Source organism: Gorilla gorilla, chromosome 21 (genome assembly GCF_029281585.2).
Source record: "Gorilla gorilla gorilla isolate KB3781 chromosome 21, NHGRI_mGorGor1-v2.1_pri, whole genome shotgun sequence".
NCBI lineage: Eukaryota > Metazoa > Chordata > Mammalia > Primates > Hominidae > Gorilla > Gorilla gorilla.
In genome coordinates this window covers 51,104,169-51,131,743 of record NC_073245.2, presented here as the reverse complement: position 1 = coordinate 51,131,743, position 27,575 = coordinate 51,104,169, and the positions used below count along the sequence as shown (strand labels likewise).

The 27,575-nt window shown below is 48.0% G+C and overlaps 1 protein-coding gene across 2 annotated transcripts in view; it reads right to left on the bottom strand.

Annotated features, from left to right (window-relative positions):
- Nucleotides 1-2,038: 2,038 nt before the first annotated feature.
- Nucleotides 2,039-27,575, bottom strand: part of PPP1R16B (protein phosphatase 1 regulatory subunit 16B) — a 118,204-nt gene continuing 92,667 nt past the window's right edge. For both annotated transcript variants that reach the window (XM_004062144.5, XM_055373232.2), the window contains 7 exons: nt 24,555-24,658; nt 22,429-22,553; nt 19,156-19,281; nt 18,197-18,272; nt 17,185-17,314; nt 16,924-17,092; nt 2,039-6,938 (listed from right to left, as the gene is read on the bottom strand). In XM_004062144.5, the coding sequence (XP_004062192.1) occupies nt 6,429-6,938; nt 16,924-17,092; nt 17,185-17,314; nt 18,197-18,272; nt 19,156-19,281; nt 22,429-22,553; nt 24,555-24,658 (1,240 nt within the window). In that variant the 3' untranslated portion in view covers nt 2,039-6,428. The remainder of the gene's footprint in view (nt 6,939-16,923; nt 17,093-17,184; nt 17,315-18,196; nt 18,273-19,155; nt 19,282-22,428; nt 22,554-24,554; nt 24,659-27,575) is intronic.

Genomic DNA, 27,575 nt, shown 5'->3' with positions numbered 1-27,575 from the left:
ACATTCCTCTAAAGCTCCCCATCTCACTTCTTATTTTTGCAGCATAGAATCTCAGATGTGGCTGGCCATGGTGACTTGCACCTGTAATCCCAGCACTGTGGGAGGCCAAGGGAAGAGGATCACTTGAGCCCAGGAGTTTGAGACCAGCCTGGGCAGCATAGTGAGACCCTGTCTTTACAAAAAAATACAAAAGTTAGCTGGGCATGGTGGTGCGCCTAACTTTTAGTGCATGGCAGTGCTCATGATGGTCCCAGCCACTGGGAAGGCTGAGGCAAGAGATCACTTGAGCCCAGGAGTTTGCAGCTGTAGTGAACTATGATCACACCACTGCACTCCAGCCTGGGTGACAGAGTAAGACCCTGTCTCAGAAAAAGAAAGAAAGAAAAGAAACCCTCAAACCAGTTGTCTATACTTGCTCTCTCCAGTTCCCTTCCAGCCCTCTTCAATCAGGTTAAAACCCCCACTGCTTTACCAAAACCTCTTGTCAGGTTCATCATGAGTTCCACAGAGCTAAATCCAACAGTCAATTTTCAGTCCTCATCTTTTTTATGTAAATGAAAAGTGGCTCATAAATGTGAGATGTTACCATTATTATTTAGCAACCAATAACCTTTTTAAATGGATGAATGCCTGCCGCTGTTCAGACGCCTCTCCCTCTCTACCTCTCCTCTCCCCATCCCCATCCCTTTGTGAAGTTTCTCAAGAATAAGTGTGGGGCCTTCCATGTGTCCCTGCTCTGGTATCCAGGGTCTGGGAGGCTGCAAGAGAGCACCTTCTTTTTTTTTTTTTTTTTTTTTTGAGACGGAGTCTTGCCCTGTCACCCAGGCTGGAGTGCAATGGTGTGATCTCGGCTCACTGCAACCTCCGCCTCCAGGGTTCAAACAATTATCCTGCCTCAGCCTCCTGAGTAGCTGGGATTACAGGCTCATGCCACCACACCTGGCCAATTTTCTGCATCTTTAGTAGAGATGGGGTTTCATCACGTTGGCCAGGCTGGTCTCAAACTCCTGACCTTGTGATCCGACACCCTTTTCATCCTCTTTCAAGAAAAACACCAACAAAGTTCTGTGTGGGACAAGGGCCAAGGACTGTGGTCTGAGGCTGTGCAACCACATAGCTTCTCTATGCCTTTAATGCTCGAGGTAAAAAATGAGAATGGCTGGGGCCTTAGCTGCTGTATTGCTGTCATAAGGTGAAGTACTTTATAGTATTGTACTTCCCCACAATAAGCACACGAGGGGAAAGAGCAGAATGGGGCAGGGGGAAGAGGACAGGACATGTCAGTTCACTCCAAGAATGGGACAGAGGAGAGGGGCACCCTTGTTACATATAAATGTCATGAGAGGCGGGGCGTGGTGGTTCACGGCTATAATCCCAGCACTTCGGGAGCTCAAGGTGGGAGGATCACTTGAGGTCAGGAGTTGGAGACCAGCCTGGCCAACATGGTGAAACTCTGTCTCCACTAAAAATACAAAAAATTAGCTGGACATCACGGCGAGCACCTGTAATCTCAGCTACTTGGGAAGCTGAGGCAGGAGAATCGCTGGAACCCGGGAGGCAGAGGTTGCAGTGAGCTGAGATCGCGCCACTGCACTGCAGCCTGGGTGAAAGAGTGAGGCTCCGTCTTAAAAATAAATAAATAAATAAATAAATAAATAAATAAATAAATAAATAAATAAATAAAATCAGGAAAAACTTTGAAAATGTATGGAATAAATATATGCTACTATACGGCCTCATGTTAATTTCAAAGAGATTATTTGACAGAATGAAGATCATTCCCAACCACCCACCTTTTCTTGAATTCATCAGTTTTTACCATCTCCTAGTCTGGGGAGACATCTGCTCCAGGTCTGAGCCCCCAGAGCTCCCTCTATTTCAGGGGTCTCATGGGAAAGCCCTCTGTGGGAAAGGGGTGGGGTAAGGGGGAAGAGACTAGGAGCTCTCACCCACCCTCTATTCCAGGAACCTCCTCTTTGTGAATTCAAGTCAGCACTGTTCAAGTGAGCTCACAGCAATAATCACTCACACTAGCAGGTGTTATTAAAAGGAATTTAATAATTTTAATTAAAAACTCTTAACAGCGAATTCTGTCACAGGCCTTGGCAGCTGGAAGCAACTCCAGGGACATGTGCCCCCTTTGGGATGTGGCTGAGCCACAGTTTTGGACCCGAGGCCCACCGGTGCCGTGTGGCAAGGGGCTACCTGGAAGTTACCTCAATACGATATCAAAGATCCGCGAAGATTTTTTTAAAAAAAGTTTTAAATATATTAGACTCTCTTGATTGCCATTTTTACACAAAGCTGCTGATACAGTATACAGAGTTTTAACTTTTTTTCACATAAAATACATTTTTTTAAGTGTTCTCTGTACACCAGTGGCTTCTGGTCTGGTGAATTATTGCGGAGGGCTGGGGGTCTGCAGACTTTTCCTGGGTGTGCAGAGCCAGGCCCCGCACGGTGGCACTTGCAATGCCCATGGGAAGCAGGCCCTCTGGCCAACAAGAGAGACCTGTCGGGGAGAGGGCTATAGCTTCTGGCACAGGGGGTCACTTTTGCAGAGTCATCCACTGACCATTGGAGCCTTTGCTCTTATGTGCCCTGGGGCAGGGGAGACCATCCCCAAGTTACAAATAGCAAGAGTTAAATACAGCTTTTCTGGGCATCTTAAAAGGAGCACCCTTCTTGAAAGTACCCCAGTATCCTGCTCTAGGAGAGAGAGCAGGTAGGTGAGAGAGCTCAGGATGGGAAGGTATCTGACACCAACAACCACAATGGTCTTATGTTATTACAAAGCCAGCAAACCGGTTGGGCAGGATAGGGGACACACCCTTGTTAACTTTTCTAAGCCCCTTGGAAATGGATCAAACAGTGCAGAGCAGTTTTACTTATGGGTATATTTGATGGAGAATTCTATCCTGAAGTCTTTAGTAGCCCTGGGCCCAGAGTTTATTCAGCTTCCCTAAGCTACTTGCCAGAAACTCACAGTCTGGTGATAACCGCCAACTTTCAGTTGTCTGGGGCATATGATGGTGAGCCATGCAGCACCTGCTTTGGAAGTGGTCTCCTTTAATCTAATGAGGAGCTGCCACAGGACCTGGGTCTCAGCAGGAGCTAGGCATCTGGTTGACTTTGCCTGGTTACTCCCAGCTCCCGAATCCACCCCTGCCATGGAGGGAGGCAGATTCCCAAGGAAAGGCTTTGATGCTGAAGGAAGCAGCAACTTTTCCTCCCATTATCCATTAGTGGGGTGAGGGGACTATGTAATAAATGAGCCACCATGAGCAAGAAACAATGACTTTAAAAACCTGAGATGCATTTGGCAGCAAATTGCAGAACAGTCTTCTAGACACTGATCTCAAGCTGCTATTATAGAGTCCCCCAAAGATGCTGGCTGAAGGCAGCTATCACTGAAAGTTCCAGATGGACCTGGATGATGTCTGCCTGGAACCCAAGATCCAGCATCTATACTTGGTGGCAAATGTTATCCAGGGGTGGCCACGACAGCTGTTCCCCGCTAAAGGAATTCAGACTCTAAGGATTCTAGGAGCCGAAAAGCAAAGGGTCGCTGGACGAAGATGCAGACACTTTGCCTCAGGTGACTTGAATGGGACTGCTGATGCCTGTGGTCCCCAAGGGACGGAAACCACAAAGAACAGTTCTCCTGACTCTGTCTTATTCCTCCTTTATCCGCAGAACCTAACGTAGAGGCTGGCATGTTGCAGCTACTCAGGAAATTACGTGAGTGAATTAATGAATGACCGCAGCTCATTCATTGGAGGTTGGTCTCCAACTTGTCTCTCAACACCCAGGAGACCTACAGGGAAAGCTCCCCAGGGACTTAAAGCCCCAAGAAGGGATGGTTTATCCCTGGCTGAAAACATGAGCCAATGCCTGAGAGTCACCTGTGTGTGAAGTCGGCTCCTGTCAGGGAATCAGCTGGGATTCCCAGCCTTCTGGGTGGAGAGGAATAGCCCAGGAGGCAGGAGGCATGCGGAAAAGGAGGGAATGGCCTCAGGCGCTCAGTGGGTTGGGCAGCACGTGCCTTCAGTGTTTGGCCCCTGAGCAAAAAGATCGGAAAACCTAAACAGCTCTCTCCTGAGGAGCACGCGGCTTCCCTCAGAACTCCCTACCTTGTAGCTAAGGTTGGCTCATGAGGGATTTCAGCGTCAGTCTGGGCTCATACTGTTTTACAGCCAATGGTACGTGTGTTTTAGATCATCCTGTCCTGTTCCAGCCACAGCCTGAGATGTTGAAGAGCCCACCCCAAATGGCAGGGTCGTGGGAAGCATCTGTGCACCTGTCTTCAGCCCCCTGGGCCGCCTCCACCCCTACTCTAGAATACGTCTATCCTGGCATTGGGGTGGAGGTGGCCTGATGCTGAGAACCTCTCCCCTTCCAGCAGCCACCAAGGGTGCAGTCACTCCCATGGGCCCTCTACTTTCTGGTCCAGCCAGCTGCCCTGTTCCTGGGAAAGCATCACTCAGGCTCCCTGAAGTCCAGCTCCCTCTCTGGGTTATGGGGCTATGGGGGCCACAGTAGGGGGCTAAGAATGACAAAGAGCAGATCCCATGACCAAAGTTGTGGCACAAGGCGGGGATGGTCTTCCAGCCCCAAGCCCCTAGCCCAGGTGCCCCTCGGGGAAAGTTTCTCATAGACTGAGAAAGAAGAGGGTTAAAAAGAACCCAGATCTGTTCCCCAAATTAAAATCTGGAACTAGGAGACCCCTTCAGAGCTCTAAGGAGGTAGTTTAAGGACAAATAAAAGGCGCACAGAGCAAGGGATAACCTGCAGCTTATCGGGTACACCAAAAGGTTCTGGCTGAGCCTGTGGGCAGTGCCCATGCCATGAGCATCTCCAAAGGGGGTCCTGGGAGAATCAGCAGTGAGGGGAGAACAGCCATTCACAGTCCTCCCTCCCCAGCACCAGGAAGGCTGGGACTATGAAACTGCAGGGCTGGGCAAGACCCAACTCCAGCCCTACCATGGCTCTCCTGAATGCAGGACGGGATATTGACCACGTGCACCCTGGATTTGCAGACTTGGGGCATCACCACTCCTGCAAGTGCAGGCTGGGAGCCCCTGGGTGAGGCGGGAACTCAAAAGGGCTGACTGGCAAATCTGTCTCACCAAGCATCCCGAAAAAGGCAAAAGCTGGGCCCGGGATCCCGAGCACTGACTCCGCACACATGACTGATGGAGGTGGAAGGGGGTGGGAGGTGGAGGCAGGCTGGCCCCTAATTGCTTGCTCTGACAGCTCAGTCTAAAGAGGGTTGGCTGAGATGGGCTGGGCTGAAACAGTCTGGATATTCACAAAGACCCCAGGGTGCTGGGCTCTGTCGCTGTTAACTAGCGACTGTTTTTTTTAAATTAACTGGCCTCTCTCCTTGGAAAAGCATTCCAATGGAAGCTCCTCACTTAGCTTCATTTTTCCAGCACCAGCCAGTAAAACCCAGTGACCTTGATACGATCCACAAAAAGAAGTGAATTCAGTTACCTCCCTCCCTCTAGGAGTTTTACAGACTAAAGGAATTTTTAAAATCAGATACACTTTGGTAAATACTGACCTTGTCCCCCTCCCACACCCTTCTGCCTTTGACACTTCCATCCAAGAGGAGGAAAACATGATTTGGTTGATTCCAGGAATTAAATCGCCTGGTTTTCCCCCTCCACCCCTGGATGGTCACACAGCTGGCTCCTGGCATGGGCAGAAGTGTGGCTCTCAACAAGGCTGTGGGGAGCAGGTCTGTGTCTATCTCATCTACCCATGTAGATTCCTGGCTCACTCTGAACACAGCGAGTACTTCTCGCCCCTGTCAGGTGTGGCTGGTGGCTCAGACCTTGGGATAACTCTGAGCAGGACTATGGGTCTCAGCTTAGCGGGTCCCCTCCCCTGCTAAAACCACATTGGCAGTGGTAATGAGACTCTGAGTCTTAACTTCCATCCTTTTGGGAAAACCCCACAAATTCTAAGCCCCCTTGCTTCCCCTGAGCCCAGGTATGTCATTCCTACACACACTGATCGAGCTTGTGTGTGCGTGTATATGTGTGTGTGTGTGTGTGTGTGTGTGTGTGTGTGTGTGTGTGTGTGTGTTAATGTGACATGCATGTACTGATCCGGAGAAGCCTTTATACCAAGAATAGAGCTGGGATCTCAAGCCCACCCTCCCAAGATCAGACAGCAGAGTGAGCCAGAAGGCCACGACAGGCCTTGTGTCAGATGGCAGACGATGCAGCAGGAAGCAGAACCACGGGACGTGGGACATGGGATGCTATGGGCAGCCAGGTGAGGGCTGGGGTCTGAGTTCCTCTGAAAAGCAGAGCCCATCTCTCCCCAGCTGCCCTGACACCTCCCCAGCCAGGGCTGTTGGGCTGGCCTGGATTCCAGGAGCCCCTCCCCAGGCATCTCCCTCCTCCATCACATGGAGACTAGGAGATACGGCAACAGCCATGCACCTTCTCCTCCATCTCCTCTATGGGGGCCTTGAACTTTAAGAGTGGGGGATCTCCGCTGGTGACCGTGTAATATACTGAGGTCCCATTGCTGCTGTACGGTGAAGTTCTGCCTCCGATCAAGGGGGCCTTGCCTTCACTGCTACTCTCGCCCGTCCTGGCCATGCTGCTGCCCAGGTGGGTGCTAAGGAAGGGGTGGCTGAGCAGCTTGGCTGCAGCCCGCTGCCGCTTCAGCTCCAGAAGCGTCTGAGGGCTCTGTTCCTTGTAGCTGCTCCAGGGCGGGGTGGCGTCGGCCACGCCAGGGTTGCCATAGGCCATGCTGTAGTCGGGCACCTCATGCACCTTCCAGACATCCCCGTTGGCCAGCGCATACTGGTAGGCACTGACTGGAGCCCGGAGGCCATTCTCAACAGGCATGTCCAGTTCACCTCGTGGGATCTTGGTAGGAAATTCGGAGAGTAGCACGGGCTTCTCCAGCCTGGGGTTCTGCAAGTGAGAAGGACAACATTACCAGCTGGCTGGAAGATCTGAACCTACTATCCACCTGTCTCTCTGCTGAGGGCATTATTCTTTGGACTTTTCCTCTATCTGTTTTCTCTCCCTGGGTATTGGGGCCAGGGTTTTCCTTTGGGGAACCCCCAATCTATGAATTTCCATACAGTTGACTGACCCCTGGCCTTGCTCCAGGGCTTGGATCATGACCCAAGGCCTAGCCAGTCAACATATTTCACTACAGGGATTGGCCCAGGGATGAGTTCTTAACTGAAACTGCTTCAGTGAAGCAACCCTGGGACTTTTGCTAGAACAATTGGGAAAGAGAAGTTTCTGTAGGAACTGTGGGTAGTAAGAATGATGTAAGCTGAGGGCTGGGGAGATACTATGTTGAAGGGTCTGCTTCCAAGTAAAGTTGGCATGAAGAAAGGCTAAGAGAGACTGCATCCCGATGACACATTTGAAGTCCAGGATCCTTCCAGGCTCAGACTTTTCAGTTGCACAAGCCAATAAATTCCTTGTGTGTAAGTCCATTTGAGTTGGGTTTTTCAGTCACTTGTAATCCTTCCTCTGTATATGAAGCATATCTCACAAAGATTCTTACCCAGGGATCCTGTACACCTAATAATCCTTGGATAACAAGAGTTTGAAAAGTAGCTGCTTCCTAAAAACTATAAACTAAAAAATAGATACATGCAACAACATTTAAAGCACAGCAAAAATCACCATGAACAGGGAACAAGGTCAAAAGACACATGAAGAAACTAGGAAAATATTTTCAACATATATTACAGAAAAGAGACTAATTTTCTAAAAGTATAAAGAGCTCTTAAAAGTCCTTTTTTTTTTTTTTTTTTTTGAGGCAGAGTCTTGCTCTGTCTCTCAGGCTGGAGTGCAGTGGCGCAATCTCTGCTCACCGCAACCTCTGCCTCCCGGGTTCAAGCAATTCTCCTGCCTCAGCCTCCCGAGTAGCTGGGATTACAGGCACGTACTACCACACCCAGCAAATTTTTGTATTTTTGTAGAGATGGGGTTCCACCATGCTGGCCAGGCTGGTCTTGAACTCCTGGCCTCAAGTGATCCACACTCCTCAGCTTCCCAAAGTGCTGAGATTGCAGGCATGAGCCACCGCACCCAGCCAAAAGTCAATTTTTAAAAGCCTACCTACCGAATAAAAATAGTAGGCAGGGGATACTAATATGTAGCCCACAGCAAAATATATAGATATACATGGCATTAGAATAACATTTATCCTCACTAATCATTAATACTATAAAAATTAAAACAACAAAATATCACTTTTGGATATCACATTGACAAATTCGTTTAAAGTGTGTTGTTACTCAGTGTTGGTAGGGGTATGGGGAAATAAGTGAGAATGTAAATTGCTACAGTCTCTTTGATGGACAGTTTTGCATCATCCTTCACTGAAATTTTTTTCTTTTTTTCCTTTCTTCTCTCCCCAGCTCTTCAGTAAAAAATAAAAACAATAATAATGATAAAAATTTTTAGAAAAGATTGTATACTTTGCACCAGCAAGCCCATTTCACGGATTTTCTCTCTCATTAGTGCAAAGCCTGAAAGTCATCATTGGGCAAGCAGGACATTGTGGCCAGTACTTCTATTGGCATGCTCTGTAGCTGGCAAAAAGAATGAAGGAATTTTCCATGAGCTGGCATGGAAAGATGTCCAAGATATATATATATAATCTAGTTTATAATCTAGTTTTCTAACATATATATTTATATATAACATACATATATAAATATATATAAAACATACATATATATAACATATATGTACATATAACATATATATGTATTTTATATATGTATATATGTATTTATATATAACATATATAACATATATATGTTATATATATATATGGTAATATGTGATAAGGCAAAGAACACTTTCCATAGTAAGTTTCCATTTATGAGTGTGTATTTCTTCGCTTTCTCCTTTTAGAGTCAGGGCCTCACTCTGTTGCACAGGCTGGTCTTGAACTCCTGGTCTCAAATGATCCTCCCACCTCAGCCTCCCAAAGCACTGGGATTACAGGCATGAGCCACCGAGTCCAACCTTTTTTTTTTTTTTAATGGCTCCTTCTGAACTATGCAGGCAGACTGATGCCATGTCATGGAGAGACCGTTTCTTGGTGGTCCTAGTCAGTGCTTCTCAAACTTTGATGTGTATGTGAGTTGCCTAGGGATATTTTTAAAATCCATATTCTGATTCAATAGGTCTGGGTTGGGGCCTGCAATTTGGCACTTCTAAGAATTTCCTGCTGATGCTTAGAGTGGCAAAGATCTGAGACGCTGATCCCATCTTGGATGCACATTGGCATCATCTAGACAGTTAAAAAAAACATGTACAGGCCGAGCATGGTGGCTCACGCTTATAATCCCAGCACTTTGGGATGCTATGGTGGACGGATCACTCGAGGTCAGGAGTTCGAGACCGGCCTGGCCAACATGGTGAAACCTTGTGTCTACTAAAAGAAAAACACAAAAATTAGACAGGCGCAGTGATGCATGCCGCTAATCCTAGCTACTCAGGAGGCTGAGGCAGGATAATTGTTTGAACCAGGAGGCAGAGGTTGCAGTGAGCCGAGATTGCACAACTGCACTCCAGCCTGGGCAATAAAGTGAGACTCTGTCTCAAAAAAAACCATATAGAACACCAATCTGAAAGCATCACATATTATATAATTCCACGTATATAACATTTTGGAAAAGCAAGACTTATGAAAACAGTAGAAGATCAGTGATTGCTAGAGTTTGGGGAGGAAGCGTAAGTAGAATACCAGGGCTGTTTAGTGGGACAGCCCTGGTCTCTTTCACCAGTTGTTCACAATCTCAACCGTCTAATATAACCACCTAAACCAAGTGGCGAGAGCATTCTGTGTGACACTATCATGATGGACACATGACATTATGCATTTGTCAAAACCCACAGGAGTTACGACACAAAGAGCAAACCCGATGTAAACTATGGGCTTTAGTTCATAATAATGTATCAATATTGGCTCATCAGTGATAACATATGTACCACACTAATGCGAGTTGTTAATAACAGGGGAAACCAGGGTGGAGGGGGGTGTATATGGGAAATATCTGTACTTTCCACTTATTTTTCTAGAGTTCTAAAACTGCTCGGAAAAAAAAATCTATTAGTTTAAAAAGAAAAAAATCCCTGCTGGGTGCAGTGGCTCATGCCTGTAATCCCAGCACTTTGGTAGGCTGAGGTGGGAGGATGGCTTCAGCCTAAGAGTTGGAGACCAGCCTGGGCAACATAGTGAGACCTCATCACTACACGAATATTTAAAAATTAGCTGGGCATGGAGGTGCGTGCCTGTGGCTCAGCTACATGGGAGGCTGGGCAGGAGGATCACTTGAGCCCAGGAGGGTGAGGCTGCAGTGAGCCATGTTTGTACCATTGCAGTCTAACCTGAGTGACCCTGTCAAAATGAGACCCTGTCTCAATAAAAGAAAACAAAACCCACCTATATCCATCTCCAGTGTCAGAAATCAGAGCACTGAAGGAAGAGGAATTAACTCCAGCCTGAAGGATGTGGGTTAGACGAAAGAGGTTTTCTCATGATGCAGGGAACTTCTAAATATACCTATCTGCCTAATGCTTAATGAGGTACAAATTATGGGCTGAGTTCTATACAAATAAGAACACAATTGACCCTAGAACACCCTTTGTGGTAGGCACCATCATCTTGGCAATGTTGAACTGAGATACTGGACAACAGGAAGGTTAAACAAAACCCCCACCTTCTGTGTTCTGGGGAATGGCTGACTGCACAGAATCACCCTTCCCCATAGGATTTCCAGAACGCTCAGACGACCCCTCCTTTTCCTAGGACAACCCAAACACAGTCCCCCAAATTCTCATTCTTTTTCTCTGAAATGATTAGCTAAACTGTCAATTTATCAACCGAAATTAAATGCTTGCTAAATGATTTTTTTTTTTTTTGAGATAGAGTCTCACTCTGTTGCCCAGGCTGGAGTGCAGTGGTGCAATCTTGGCTCACTGCAACCTCTGCCTCCCAGGTTCAAGTGATTCTCCTGCCTCAGCCTCCCAAGTAGCTGGCATTACAGGCACCTGCCACCACGCCTGGCTATTTTTAGTAGAGACAGGGTTTCGCCATGTTGGCCAGGCTGGTCTCAAACTCCTGACCTCAGATGATCCGCCTGCCTGGGCCTCTCAAAGTGCTGGGATTACAGGCGTGAGCCCCTGCGCCCAGCAGTAAATGATTTAACCAAATTTTAGTTAAGCTGCTCCCCTCCCCACAGGATCCTGGACTTTGACTCACCCTGAGGGTAAACAAGCACTGCAATGCAGAAAAACTCTCCTGAAGACCCTTCTGGAAATGGGCTGACCACCGGACACACATTCCTGGTCAACTGTCCAATTACACCACCTGCTCGTCCCACCCCCAACCCTCAGTCCTTGCAGCCTCTGTCTTCCTCCCTAGGAAACGAACTCCTTTCTCCTTGACCTCCAAGATCTTGCCAATTCTGTGGTCGACGCATTCTACTTACTGCTGCAATCACTTCAAAAACAGTCTCTCTTTAGCTTTAACAAACAACGACATGGCCAGGCATGGTGGCTCACGCCTGTAATCCCAGCACTTTGGGAGGTCGAGGCGGGTGGATCACAAGGTCAAGGGATTGAGACCATCCTGGCCAGCATGGTGAAACCCCGTCTCTACTAAAAATACAAAAATTAGCTGGGCATGGTGGCGTGCGCCTGTAGTTCCAGCTACTCAGGAGGCTAAGGCAGGAAAATCGCTTGAACCTGGAAGGCGGAGGTTGCAGTGAGCCAAGATTGAGCCACTGCACTCCAGCCTGGCAACAGAGCAAGATTCCATCTAAAAAAAAAATTAAAAAAAACACCAATGACAAACATATACAATGCTGAGGTCCCAACTCCTGAGATTCTGATTTAGTTTGTCTGTACTGCTACTTAAACATCAGATTGAAAAACAAGGGGCACAGTGGCTCATGTCTGTAATCCCAGCACTCTGGGAGGCGAAGGCAGGTGGATCACTTAAGGTCAGGAGTTCGAGACCAGCCTGGCCAACATGGGGAAACCCCATCTCTACCAAAAAACACAAAAATTAGCCGGGCATGGTGGCGGGTGCCTGTAGTCCCAGCTAATCAGGAGGCTGAGGTGGGAGAATTGCTTGAATCTGGGAGGCAGAGGCTATAGTGAACCAAGATTGTGCCACTGCACTCCAGTCTAGCCTGGGCAACAGAGTGAGACCTTGTCTCAGAGGAAAAAAACAAAAACAAAAACAAAAAACAGTGAACCAAAGTCAGCCCTGAAGGCTAACAGGGCACAGCCTTGGAAGAAATGTGATTTGGGGGTCAGGCTGAACAAATTATTCCTCAAATAAGTGGTTCTGAAATTCTTGTGTGCAGCAGTATCGCCACATCTGGGGTGGGTCCTGAGAATCTACATTTATTTATTTTTATTTTCTTTCTAGAGACCAGGCCTCACTCTGTCACCCAGGCTGGAGTTCAGTGGTGCTATCATAGCTCACTGCAGCGTTGAATTCCTCGACTCAAGCAATCCTCCTGCCTCAGCCTCACAAGACCTAAGACTACAGGTACACACCACCACACCCACCTAATTGTTTTTTTTTTTTTTTTGGTGGGGGGTAGAGATAGGGTCTTGCCATGTTGTCCAGTAACTCCTAGGCTCAGGAGATCCTCCCACCTCAGCCTCCCTCAGTTTTGGGATTACAGGATTTGTGAGCCACTGTGCCCAGCCAAAGTCTGCATTTCTAATAAGTTCCCAGGTGATGCTGATGTTGCTGGTCCAGGGACCACGCTTTGAGAATTCCCACCTTAACATGGTGAAACCCCATCTCTACTAAAACACAAAAATTAGCTGGGCATGGTGGCAGGTGCCTGTAATCTCAGCTACTCAGGAGGCTGAGACAGGAGAATCACTTGAACCTGGGAGGCGGAGATTGCAGTGAGCCGAGATGGCGCCATTGCACTCCAGACTGGGCAACAAGAGCGGAACTCTGTATCAAAAAAAAAAAAGGCTGACTATACCAAGGGTTGGCAAGAAACACTCTGTCTGCCATGGGAAAGCAGACAGGTACAAGGCACCTTGGAAAACTGCTTGGTAGTATCCATTAAAGCTAAACATATGCCTACCCATGACTCCCACTGCTTTCCTGGGTATATTCCCAACACAAAATAGTGCTTATGTCCACCAAAAGACATGTACAAAAATGTTTATAGGAGCTTTATTCACAGGAGCCAGAAACAAGAAACCCAAATGTCCACCAAAAGGAGAATGGAGGCCAGGAGCAGTGGCTGACCCCTGTAATACCAACACTTTGGGAGGCCGAGGAGGGTGGATCGTTTGAGGTCAGGAATTCAAGACCAGCCTGGCCAATATGGCGAAACCCCATCTCTACTAAAAATAGAAAAATTAGCCGGGCGTGGTGGCACGCACCTGTAATCCCAGCTACTCAGGAGGCTGAGACAGGAGAATCGCTTGAACCTGGGAGGCAGAGGTTGTAGTGAGCCAAGAGCATGCCACTGCACTCTAGCTTGGGTGACAAAGCGAGACTCTGTCTCAATTTAAAAAAAAAAAAAAAAGGAGCATGGATATGTAAATTTTAATATTCAAGCAATCGAATTCTAGAAAGCAATAAAAAAGAATGAGGCGGCCAGGCGTGGTGGCTCACGCCTGTAATCCCAGCACTTTGGGAGACTGAGGCGGGCGGATCACGAGGTCAGGAGATCGAGACCATCCTGGCTAACACGGTGAAACCCCGTCTCTACTGAAAATACAAAAAATTAGCTGGGCGTGATGGTGGGCACCTATAGTCCCAGCTACTAGGGAGGCTGAGTCAGGAGAATGGCATGAACCCGGGAGATGGAGGTTGCAGTGAGCCGAGATCGCGCCAATGCACTCCAGCCTGGGGGACAGAGCAAGACTCCATCTCAAAAAAAAAAAGAAAAAGAAAAAAAAACAAGAATGAGGCCAGGTGCAGCGGCTTGCGCCTATAATCCCAGCACTTTGGGAGACTGAGGCAAGAGGATCATTTGAGCCCAGGAGTTTGAGACCAGCCTGGGCAACATAGCAAGATTCCATCTCTAAAAAATTTTGTTTTGTTTTTTTTTGTTTTGAGACGGAGTCTCGCTCTGTCCCCAGGCTGGAGTACAGTGGCTCGATCTTGGCTTACTGCAACCTCCCCCTCCCGGGTTCAAGTGATTTTCCTGCCTCAGCCTCCTGAGTAGCTGGGACTACAGACGCGCACCACCATGATCAGCTAATTTTTGTATTTTTAGTAGAGATGGGGTTTTACCTTGTGGCTAGGATGGTCTCGATCTCTTGACCTTGTGATCCACCCACCTCGGCCTCCCAAAGTGCTGGGATTACAGGCATGAGCCACGGCACCCGGCCAAAAATTTTTTTTAATTAGCCAGGCATGGTGGTGCATGCCTATAGTCCCAGCTACCCAAGAGGCTGAGGTGGGAGGATCGCTTGATCCCAAGAGGTCAAGGCTGCAGTGAGCTAGGATCACACCACTGCACTCCAGCCCAGGCAACAGAGTGAACTCCTGTCTAAAAAAAAAAAAAAAAAAAAAAAAAAACACTACTGCTATATGCCACAACGTGGGTGACTCTCACAGATGTAAAAAAAGCCAGACACGAAAGAAACTACAGGGTCATTCATATGCATATACAAAATTAATCTTTAGAACTCAAAGTTAAATAGTGACTACATTTGGAGTGGGGGAAAGGACGGAGAGAGAACATGGATGATGAAAATGCTCTATGAATTCATCTGAGTGTGTACATTTGTAAAAGGTTGTTGAAAATCTCATTTAAGATTTGTCTACTTGGCCAGGCATGGTGGCTCACACCTGTAAGCCCAGCACTTTGGGAGGTCCAAGTGGGTAAGGATTGCTTGAGGTCAGAACTTCAACACCAGCCTGGCCAACATGGTGAAACCCCATCTCTACTAAAAATACAAAAATCCACCAGGCGTCGTGGCGGGCACTAGTAATCCCAACTACTCGGGAGGCTGAGGCAAGAGAATCGCTTGAACCCGGGAGCACAGGTTGCAGTGAGCTGAAATCACACCACTGCACTCCAGCCTGGGTAACAGAGCGAGGCTCCATATCATAAAAAGATAAAAAGATTTGTCTGCTTTACCATACTTAAGTTACACCACAATCACAAAGGAAAAATAAATAAAGCACAGCTGGGAGACATCTGAAATGTGATTTGATATTGATCTACATCTCTTTTCTCACCAATCCTCAAACTAAGGGGCCAGGCAGAACAAAGCTTCCCTACGTGCCCTCTCCATCACCAGCTGGTGGCTTTGATGTGGCCTCCCCTTGGGCAGGCACCTTCACACCTCCTGGTGAGACAGGCAGTACGTGACCCCACTGTTCATGCTGGGAAGCAGGGTCCCTCTGAGACACGTGGGCATGCTCGGTAGCTAATCAATTTCATCCCACCAAGGCTAAACTCTCTAGGCATGTTTTCATCTGTTCATGGTGTGGTGGAAGAACGAAAATGGCAGACCACTTCTGGTACAGTTAACTTCTCCCTCGTCCTCAGCAATTCCACTCCAGCCCCAAACTTGTTCACTCCACTCAGCAAGAAAGCAGCCATGCTGAGTGAGTGTGTTGGTTCTGGGTTAAGTAGTGTCCCTCAAAAATTCATGTCTACCTGGAATCTCTGAATGTGACTTTATCTAGAAATAGGTATTTGCAGGTGTAATAAATTAAATTAAGATTAGGTCATACTGGATTGGCATGGGCTCCAATCCAATGACTGGTGTCCTTATAAGAGGAAAAAACAGGCTAGGTACAGTGGCTCGAACCTGTAATCTCAGTACTTTGAGAAGCCAAGGCGGGAGGATTGATTGAGGCTAAGTTTGAGGCCAGCCTGGGCAACACAGCAAGACCTCATCTCTACAAGAAATTTGAAAATTAGCCAGTCGTGATGGCCCCCGCCTATAGTCCCAGCTACTTGGGAGGCTGAGGTGGGAGGATCGCTTAAGCCCATGAGTTGGAGTCTTCAGTGATCTATAATCATGCCACTGCACTCCAGCCTGAGTGACAGAGCAAGACCCTGTCTCAAAAAAAATCCAATAAAATAAAAATAAAAAAAGAAAACAGACACACACAGACAAAGAAAAAGGTCATGTGGAGATAGAAGCAGAGACTGGAATAATTGCTAGCAAGAGCCAAAGAATGCCTGAGCCACCAGAAGCTCGCAGAGCGTGGAACAGAATCCCCTTGAGAGCCCCCAGAGGGAACCAATGCTGGTGTCACCTCGATTTTAGACTTCTGGCCTTCAGAACTGAGAGAAAATAAATTTCCACCATGTTAAGCCATCCAGTTTGTGATAATTTCTTAAAGCAGCCATCAGAAATGAATGTGTGTCCCCTCAGGAAAGCAGCTTAAAGCTTAAAGGACCATTGGCTGCTACAGGAGCAGGCTTCTCAGAGGTCCTACTAGGATCCTACTCCATTTTTCAAAAAACATGTTCTGATAAACACAATTCTCAATATCTTGTTATATTTCCTGAAAAAGAAGTTGTAGCACCCTCAGCTCCTGGGTGACTGCCCTACTGAGGCTCTCTTCTGGGAAGTCCACTGCTAGGTGTGCTGGAGCACAGCTAGGCACATAGCGGACACTCACCCCCGGTCAATTAGGAGACCTACCTGTGTGCCAAAGCACCCAGCTCAGCCTCTAACACACTCCCCGATCACCTCCTTAACTACAGCAGCCACCACCATCAGACTGAATCTGCTGGTTTAACTACAGTAGCCATCATCATCAGACTGGATATGCTAGTTTAAGGGCAGTGCCTGGCTACTTCCCTCTGAAGGCTCTCAGTTGAAGAGGCAAGGCCAGGCTGGGCCCTGTTCTCCTCCCATTGCAGTGGCTGACACTAGGGCAGGGCGTGAGGCCACTCACAGGGTCCTTATTCTCTTGGTCTGTCCTGGTCTCCCTGATGTCCCCGTTGTAGGTGGAGGTCCGCTGATCCTCAGCTGCACTCCGCTGCTGCCACAGGATGGCCTCTCCCTCATACTCCTTCCTATACAGGTTGGTCCTGTCCGACAGGCTGGCTCGCCGCACCACCTTCCTGAGAGGACAAAGTGGGTGCTGGAGGCTGCACCCAGGCACCACAGGCAGGACCACACACAGGGACCCCTGGCTGCCCTGCCCCGGACTCACCCACGGCTGCCTGCGCTGGAGGTCCTCCGGCTCAAGGATGACTTGTGCCTCAGCTGTGACTTCATGATCACATCATGCTTGTGTTTTAGCTCCAGCAGCAGGACCTTGAACTCTTCCTCCTCACACAGGTCTGAAGGGGCAGAGGAGTCTGTTGTGGGGGATGGGGCCAGGACCTGTGGTGCAAGAGGGTGCTCCAGACCAGAGGAGCTGCCACCCCAACCCACTGAAAACTCCAAGCATCTTTCGGGGCATGCAGGGAGGCAAGAAAACAATGCCAGCCAAAGTTCCTGGGCTGCAACCCAAACCTTAGAGGATTATAAGAATGGGAAACCCAGGTTCTGGGCACAGTCACAATTCCTAAGCTTCCCAGCTATGACCGAGGGATTCATGTTGCTCTTTGATAGTTTCCAAGAAGAGTCCTCAAGTCTTCACTGATATGAGAAGTAGTGAGGGAAACAAGCAGGTACCCCACATAGCCCAAGCAATAAATTATGCAAAGATGCTAAGAAAGCTACATACTCCCATCTATTCTACCTAACCCCTTCATCCATCTATCTACCTATTGCTGACTGAGCCATCTATTCATAGATTCATCCTTTACCCACTCATCCACTTATTTTTCTGTCTCCCATCCAAGTAATAACCAGGCCCGACCCTGCTTAGCTTCCGAGATCAGACGAGATCGGGCGCGTTCAGGGTGGTATGGCCGTAGACACTTATTTTTCTGTCTATCCATCCATCCATCCATCCATCCACCCACCCACCCATCTATTCAACCAGACCTCATAATATCTACCCATCTACCACCTCATCCATCCATTCATCCATTTATCCATCTATCCATTAATCTGTCCATCCATCCATTCATCTACCTTCCATTAATTAATCCATCTATCTATCTACACACCAATCCATCAATCTATACAACCATATATTTATCTATTTCTCCCTCTACCCATCAAAACATTGATGACTGCCTATTTGTGCACACCAGCTGTTGTGCTGGACTTACCTATTGGCATCTCATCCATGGATGTCCTTGCGCTGAGACTAGCTCCATGGGACACCAATAGCTCTGCCATCTGCATCTGAAACACAGGAAGAAGCTCATGTGTCCCCCTGCCCAGAGCTCAGAAAGCCTAGGAGGTGGAGAGAGTGCCCAAGGCCTCTTAGGATGTGACCCAAAGAATAGTGGGACAAAGTTGATTTCCAGGGAAGGCCTGCAAACTAGAGCCATGGGGGGAATCCAGACAGATGCAATGAGCTTAGCACCTCCTCCACATGCCTGGGCCACACCAAGGAGAAGGAGAAGAAAGAGTTGGCTGTAACTCTAGAGCTGGCAGGTATCTAAGGAGGGACTAGGTGTAAGTGACAATCAGAGTTTTGTATCTGGAAACAAAGGGAGAAACTACTAGGAGCAAAAATGCTGGTAATTTTCTTATTTGGCAAATTTGATTACCATCCTATTAGAATAGAACTTGTCAGCCAGGCATGGTGGCATCCCAGCACTTTGGGAGGCCGAGGCAGGCAGATCACCTGAGATCAGGAGTTTGAGACCAGCCTGACCAACATGGTGAAACCCTGTCTCTACTAAAAATACAAAAAATTAGCTGGGCATGGTGGCACATGCCTGTAATTCCAGCTACTCAGGAGGCTGAGCCAGGAGAATTGCTTGAACCCAGGAGATGGAGGTTGCAGTGAAATGAGATTGCACCACTGCACTCCAGCCTGGGTGACAGATCAAGACTCCGTCTCAAAAAAAAACAAAAAAACAAAAAAAAACACAACTTGCTTTGTCCAATGTTTTTTGCAAACTCCCTAGGCCTTTTCATATCCCACATATGAGCTATATTCAACACCTTAAGCCTTAAAGTCTTATGTTCTTTGAAACCAACTGCCAGCCCAAAAAACTTGGTGTCAGCAGGTTAGCCCTGTGCCGGCCTCCCCCACAGCCCTGTGGGTGAGAACTACCTGTCCCCAGAAGGCAGCTGCATGCAGGGGCTCCCAGCCATCCCAGTCCTTCACATCCACACGCACTCCATGGTCCAGGAGGAGCTCAGCTGCCCGCAGGTATCCATTGGCTCCAGCTATGTGCAGCTGGAGGAGAGGAAAGAAGTGAGCATTCCCCAGGGGATCAGCCCCACATTGACGGTAGGCTAGCTCTCACCTTCACCCAAGTCCCACAGCATCCTTGGGGCCAGTAGAATGGAATAGAATGAAATGGAAATACCAGTCACATTGCAGAGGATTATTAAGTCTGAAATATGGACTTAAAAGGAAAGGTAGAGAGCTGAATTCTTCTTCCCTGTGGTTGGTCTTAGCATCCATGTGGTTAAAGCAACAGCATTTACTGAGCCCCTACTGTGCACTGAGCCCTGAAGAAGGGGTCTCTGAGGTTCAATATGGTGATTTTTAAATATGTCTACAAATTCTTTGACACATCTTCCTTTAAAAGATGGAGCCTGACTGTTCTCACCTTGAATGTGGGCCAGACTGAGTGACTCACTTCTAACAAATAGGATATTGTGAATATCCTATTTGTGATTTCTGAGGCTAGGGCATTAAAAGGCATTGCTGCTTCTACTTTATGTTGTCTTGGATCAATCATTCTAGAAGAAGGCAGCCACTATGTTGTGAGGATCCTCAAGAAGCCTCAAGGAGAGGTCCTAAGGAGGTGAGAAACTGAGGCTTCCTGCCAACAGCCAGCACTAACTTGCCAGCCATGTGAGTGAACTGACTTGGAAGTGGATCCTCCAGTACCAGTCAAGCCTTCAGATAAGACTGCAGCCCCAGTAGTCTCAACAATATTGCAACATCTTGGTTGCAATATCATGACAGCCACCAAGCCAGAGCCACCCAGTTAAGCTGTCCCTAACTCTCTGACCCAAAGAAACCATGTGAGACAATAAATATTTATTATTGTTTTAGGATGCTACATTTTGGGGTAGTTTGTTATGCAGCAATAGATAATACATCCAATAAGGGACTGTGATCCCATTCAAGGCCTTCAGTCATGACCACTGCCTGGCAGACCTCAGTTGTCATGATTGTTCAATTTGCCCCCAAAGTACATAAATAGCTTAGCCCATAATGAACACTCAGTACGGGATTCACATTCTGAGAGAGTCCTAAATGATGACCATGAGAATGAATGAAGGAGAAAGAAGGAAATAAGGCAAAAAGACATCAACTGGCCAGCCAAGATGAGAGATAGAAGTGAGAGTCCAAGGCGGCCAGCAGAAGACTAGCTGGGAGGAAGCCAGAGAACCTCAGGGGGCCTGAGGTCTTGGGCTGGAGAGTCAGTGGGACAAAGAAGGCATGGCCTCAGGAAGTGATCCTTCTGAACACAGCCCTGATGGTCAGATGCCACCTCATCCTGGGAGAAGGTTGCTTGAAGCTTCTTTTTTTTCCAACTTGAAAAAGCAAGGGTATGATGTGAAAATTAGTATAATTATCTGATTTATAAATGTCTGATGCTTGTCAGTTGTAGAGAATGACACCTGCTGGCCAGTCCGACATTACAAACCTCACTACTTGGCTGGAAATGAAAAGGTATGAGTGGAATAGTGGCATTGTTAGTAAAAATAATGGTCACTGCTAACATCTATCGAGAATTTGCAGACTGTGCTAAGCACTTTCACACAGAATCTCATTTAATGCTCCCAGCAACACTGTGAGGAAGACACTATGATCTCCAGTTTACTGGGAAGACCTGAGACCTAGTATATGCCCAGCCCATGGGGGTGGGGCCACCCTGAGGCCAGCCCCAGCCCAGGTAGAGAAGATCCCTGTGTCTAGAGGACCCAGTGACAGCCCCAGTGGAGCTGCAATGAGGGTGAGTAATGCCCTAGTGCAGCCTGGCCTTGACTTCAGACAGAAATAGTCAGTCTTCCTACCTGACCCCATTCTTGAGTGCTAGGCTGAGCAGGTGATCCAAGCAGGGACCCAAGTAATAGAAATGGGCACAAAACAGATGTGAGAGCTCAGGAAGCAGGTGGGAGAAGCCCACTTATCACACCTGGGCTGCCAGGTCAGGCCTGAGGGGCAGTGAGGATATCTGGTACTGCTGAGCCCTATCTAGTGAGCTCGAGATCCTGAGACTGCTGAGTGCTTACGACCAGTGTGGAACCTAAGCCTGGGACAGGGCACCCACCCCCCAGTCAGGGGGGTAGGCTGCCATAGCCATGCTCTGAATTTTGATTTACAGGTTGCAGAAGCAGACCTCCCCAATATTAGGCTTCAGTGTGCTCTGAGAGCCTATGAGGAGTGGCCAGGGAGGTTTTCCTAAGTCACTGACACTTGAGCTGCAAGGATGAGTAGAGTTAACCAGGCGGATTTGAGAGAGAAGAAGGTCCCATTGTTCTCTGTCTCCAGGGTCTAGTAAAGTATGTAGCACAGAGGAGGTGCTCATAACTGTGTGTTGACTGGATGGATGGATGGATGGATGGACAGATGGATGGATGGAATGATGGATGGATGGATAGATGGATGGATGGATGGATGGTTGGATGGACCAATGGATGAATGGATGACTGGGAGTGGTGGGCAGACTCTGAAGTCAGGGAACCCAAAGGAGAGGCTGTTGCAGTAATATCAGGGGAGCTGATGAGGCAAGGCAGTGGGGTGCTAGGGTGGGAGAGGTGACACTAAGGCAGGGGAATGGACAGTGCAAAGCAAGAAAGCACGAGTGAGTGGGTGAATGGTGACACCGGTTCTTAATGGAGGACATCATTAGAGGAGAGGGAAATAAGGAGCTCAAGATGGACACATGAAGCCTGGGGTGAAGGAATATCTTGGAGACAGAGCAGTTGGTGAACAGGTGGGAGCCAGGTCTCCCACCCAGGCTCCTAACTCCAAGCCCCACTTGAGAGTGGCTGGATTCTTTTTTGTTTGTTTGTTTATTAAAGACAAAGTCTTTCTGTCACCCAGGCTAGAGTGCATTGGTGCAATCACAACTCAAACTCAAACTCCCAGGCTCAAGTGATCCTCCCACCTCAGCCTCCCAGGTAGCTGGGACTACAGGTGTGAGCCACCAAGCCCAGCCCAGAGAGAGGCCAGGTTCTCAAAGAGGCTGAGCCCTGCTCTGCTGACCCTCCCTATCCAGGGGCAATCCTGACCCAAAAGGATTCTTGCGGAGGTCCAAGGTCACAGACAGGCCCCAAGGGTACAGGGTTGGTCCCCACCAGGTGCTGGCCCACTTCGGACCTAGCTGGTCTTGGTTTTGGTACTGGCCCATCTCCTCACCAGTGTGGCACCCTGGGCATCTATCCAGTCCAGGTCCTGGCCCGCTGCGATCATGCAGTGGATGTCCGCAATCATCTGCTGCTCAGGAGCCGCCCGCATCTCGTTGATTTTCTCTTGGGTGATGCCTGCAGTGGGAAAGAGGGGATTTATTTAGCACCCTCAGGCCTACGACCCCAGAGGGCAGGGGAAGGCAGATGAGGAGGCATGGCTCTTGTTCCCTAGGGTATGCCAGTCAAGAGGGCATGCAGACATGCCCATAGATCATTGTCTTCAGGCCTGATGAGACACCATGCATTGGCCCGCAGAGCAAGGGCATTCCTGCCTGGCACCCACTAGGCAACGGATTCATATCGGTCACTTTGCATATGCTGTTCTTCTACCTGAAAGTCCCTACCATCCACCTACACACCTCCAACTGCTCAGATGGCTGCCTCTGTCTTGTTCTTTAGGTCCGGGACTGGATCATCTCCCAAGCTGGCCTCCGCTGACCGCCCTATCTGACCAGGGTCTCTGTTAGTTTCCTTCATCTTAACCATGGTTGTGTCTGTAGCACCTGGCACAATGCTCAATCAATTTTAGTTGCAGAAGGACTGAATGAATGAATATATTACTTTCAAGTGGAGAGCTGAGTCAATTGAGGTAGGGGCCCAGAGAGACATTGTATAGCCCGAATCCCATTCCTGTCTTAAAAGTGTGTTACTGACAGCTACAAACAGTATTTAAGGAGAGGATGATATGCTCCGTAAAAAGATCCATTAGACCAAGCACTGTTCGATCGAATTCAGGAGAGGTCTACAAAAGGAGGAAATAAAATCACACGTTTCTTTTGACTAAGCTTTAAATGAAATTGAGTATTCCCTACCATTAGAATGTAAGCAAAACCCACAGTAGTGTTAGCAGTGCCTGTAACTTTGTTACCAACAGATACTATAGCTATTTTCATATCCTGTTATCTTATTGTTTAATGAATTAATGAAGTTTCTATCTAACACATTGAAAAATGTTTTGGTACTTATGCTTTAATATAATTGGCTTCCTTTATAATCCTATACTTTTATAACTGCATTTAAAAACATTATTCTGGCTGGGCGTGGAGGCTCATGCCTGTAATCCCAGAAATTTGGGAGGCTGAGGCAGGCAGATCACCTGAGGTCAGGAGTTCGAGACCAGCCAGGAGTTCGAGACCAGCCTGGCCAACATGGTGAAATCCTGTCTCTACTAAAAATACAAAAATTAGCTGGGCATGGTGGTGCATGCCTGTAATCCCAGCTACTTGGGAGGCTGAGGCAGGAGAATCACTTGAACCTGGGAGGCAGAGGTTGCAGTGAGCCGAGATTGCGCCATTGCACTCTAGCCTGGGGGACACAGCAAGACTCCATCTCAAAAAAATAAAAACATTATTCTGAGAAGGGGTCCATAGAGTCACCAGATTGGCACAAAAATGGTTAAGAACCTCCGCAGGAGATGAATAGGAAGAGCTGGGTGCAAGGAACAAGACATTCAATCACAGTTACTGCAGCTCTGTGGGGTACACAAGGGCAGGGCCAGGGCAGGACTGCAGCTGCAGCTGAGGATCTGGGGATGTGACATATTTCCAAGGAGGTGGTGCTTCAGAGGCCTATCTGTGGGGTGCTGGGGCACGCAGGTCTCTCATTGCTGCATCTGTTTCCTCTCTGAACCTCATTTGTGAGTTGAGAACAGTCCCACATCTTGTTTATCTGGGCCCCTGGCAGCCAGCATGGTGCCTGGCACACAGCAGGCACCCTCCAGTATTCTTGACTTTATTATTGTCCCACATAGGAATATATCTTTATGGTGAACATTTATTGAATCAAATTGTCACAGCTGATGAAGATGAGACAAGGCCAGCTGCGGCCACCCGCGTGTGTGGGTGACACGAATGAGATCAATACCTCCCTTCTGCGCAGCATGTTTTCCAGGGTCCTCTCATGTCCTGCTCTTGATAATCACACAGATAAGGATATGAATGGGGACCCATCCTATTCACTGAGCACGGTGCACGAGGCAGGCCTATGCGTGGCTAATCTGTTCGCCTGCATTGATTTAAGGGACGCTCTCCGCAACTCTGTGCTGTGCTCACTTCATAGCAGGCTGCCCTCCCTTACCCTGGTATGCCATGCAGGTCTCGATGACATCCAGGGTGGGTTCATCCTCGCAGAGGTCATATGGCATGTTCCCATCCGAGTTGACAGCAAGCAAGTCGGCCCCACTGCAGAGAAAGAGGCAGGGTGAGGGCCAAGTAGGTGTGGCTAGGGTTGGTCTAGCTGCCTCTGCCCTCTGGCCTCTCGCCTGCAATCCTACTGTACAACCCGGCACTCAAAACCCCACCAAGGTGTACCCCAGCAAGATGATGCTTGGATCTGCCTGACACACAGCCCAAGAGCATGACGGCTTCAGGATCCCAGGGTCCCAGGTGGGAAGAGACCAAAGTCCCAGGACAGCTATCCCAGGAGACCTCCCTAAGCCTTTCACTCTGTTAAACCAGGAGGCAGGGACTTAGGGACAGATATAAAAGTCCTCCTGGTGACAATAACAAAAATCACATTAATGGCAGCAGCACCACTTACCAGGCACTTGCTTAGAGCCAAACCTGATCTAAGCCCCTTTTGCAGGCATCCTTTTATTTAACCCTCATAATAGCTCAGGTTAGTACTGTTGGCCCCATCTCACACAAGGGGAAACAAAGACTCAGACATGACCGGGCACAGTGGCTCAAGCCTGTAATCCCAGCATTTTGGGAGGGCAAGGCGGGCAGATCACCTGAGGTCAGGAGTTCGAGACCAGCCTAGCCGACATAGAAACCCTGTCTCTACTAAAAATACAAAAATTAGCGGGGCGTGGTGTGGGAGCCTATAATCCCAGCTATTCGGGAGGCTGAGGCATGAGAATTGCTTGAAACCAGGAGGCAGAGGTTGCAGTGAGCCAAGATCACGCCACTGCACTCCAGCCTGGGTGATAGAGCAAGACTAGAGCAAGTTTAAAAAAAAAAAGACTCAGACAGGTTCGGTCACTTGTCCAAGGTCACACAGCTTGGATACAGTAGAGTCCAGACTCAAAACCAGGTCTCTCATATTAGTTCTTTTTACTTCTCCATGTTCTATTTCATTTTTTGCCCATATGCAGAAACATCCTCAGTTATATTCCACCTCCTCCAAATCCCTACTCAAAAGGCTGATAGGACAGAGGTAGAAGAACAGAGACTTGGGACTCCCTGGAAGAATTTACCCTTTGGGCCAGTGGTTCCTAAGAATGGCCCTGGATGCCCCGTGGCAGAATTACCTGGGGACCATGGGAATAAAATGCAGAATCTTGGGTGGGCTTCACTCCAGCCCTCCTGAAAGAGTCCTTGGGGTAGGGCATGGGAATCTGTTTTAAACCCATGCCCCAGGTGATTGTAATACCGATCAGCTTTGGGACCCACTGACCCAGGCTGGCACCACTTTCCTTGTCCTCTTAGCACCATCACTGATCAGGCTGTGGCCATCTGTTGCTCCTAGCAGAATTAGCCATACTCAGGTTCCCATCAGAGACATAGGCACAGGCCACCATTCAGTCCTTTGGCCTAACAGCCCTCCACTGTGACTTCTCTGAGCTCTCGTACACCCCAGAGCAAGTTCATCCAGCTCTCTGAGCTGGGGCAGCAGTACTGTCATATCCATCCCCCCAGGAGCCAACAATGGGCTCCTGCTGCTCTGCCAAGACCAGTACAAAAGGTTACCTGCCCTGGGCCACTCTCTCTGACTCCCTGCCCTCAGATGATCAGCCCCCTGGTCTGGCTCTGTCTCAGCTCTGGTACTTAAAACCCCTGGCTTTCTTCCTGGCTCCCCAGGACTTCTGCATCTCTGTGTGCCCAGTGCCCAGCTCTGGGTGATACCAATTATTATTTAGGTTGGTGCAAAAGTAATTGTGGTTCTTGCCATTACTTTTAAGAATCACAATGATTTTTCTTGTTGTTGTTGTTGTTTTGAAACAAGGTCTTGCTCCATCACCCAGGCTGGTGTGCAGTGGCTCAAACTCAGCTCACTGAAACCTCCGCCTCCCAGGTCAAGCAATTCTCCTGCCTCAGCCTCCTGAGTAGCTGGGATTACAGGCAGGCACCACCACGCCCAGCTAATTTTTGTATTTTTAGTAGAGACAGGGTCTCACTATGTTGGCCAGGCTGGTCTCGAACTCCTGACCTCAAGTGGTCCACCCATTTTGGCCTCCCAAAGTGCTGGGATTACAGGTGTCAGCCACCTGTGATCTCCAATGATGTTTTTTGCAGACTAGAATAGCTTATTCTAAAATTCATAGGGAATCTCAAGGAACCTGAATAGCCAACAGAACCCTGAAAAAGAAGAACAAAGCTGGCGGATTCACACTTCCTGATTTCAAAACGAACTCCAAAACTCTAGCATCAAAACAGTGTGGGGCTGGCATAAGGACAAACATATAGACCAATAAAATAGAATAGAGTCCAGAAACAAACCCTCACATACGCGGTTAAATGATTTTAGACAGGGTACCAAGGCCATTCAATGGAGAAAAGACCAACCATCTTTCCAACAGATAGTGTAGGAAAATTGGATATCCGCATGCAAAAGAATGAAGTTAGATCCTTACCCAATACCATATATAAGATTTAATTCAAACTGGACCCATGACCTAAATGAAAGACCTCAAACTATAAAACTCTTAGGAGAAAACATAGAACAAAACCTCCATGACAGTGGATTTGGCAGTGATTTCAAAGACATCCTACAGAATGGGAGAAAATAGTACATCTATCTGATAAGGGATTCATCTCCAGAATACACAGAGAAATCCTAAAATTCAATGACAAAAACCCAACCCAGTTCAAACATGGACAAAGGACTTGAATAGACATTTCTCCAAAGAAGATATACAGATGGACAACGGGCACATGAAAAGATGTGCAACGTCACTCATCACTAGAAAAATGCAAATCAAAACCACAGTGAGAGACCACCTCACACCTACTAGTATGGCTACTAACAAAAAAGAAAAAGCAGAAAATAGCAAGTGTTGGTGAGGAAGTGGAGAAACTAGAATCCTTGTGTACTGTTGGTGGGAATGTAACATGTTGTGGAAAACAGTACAGCAGGTCCTTAAAAAATTTAAAATAG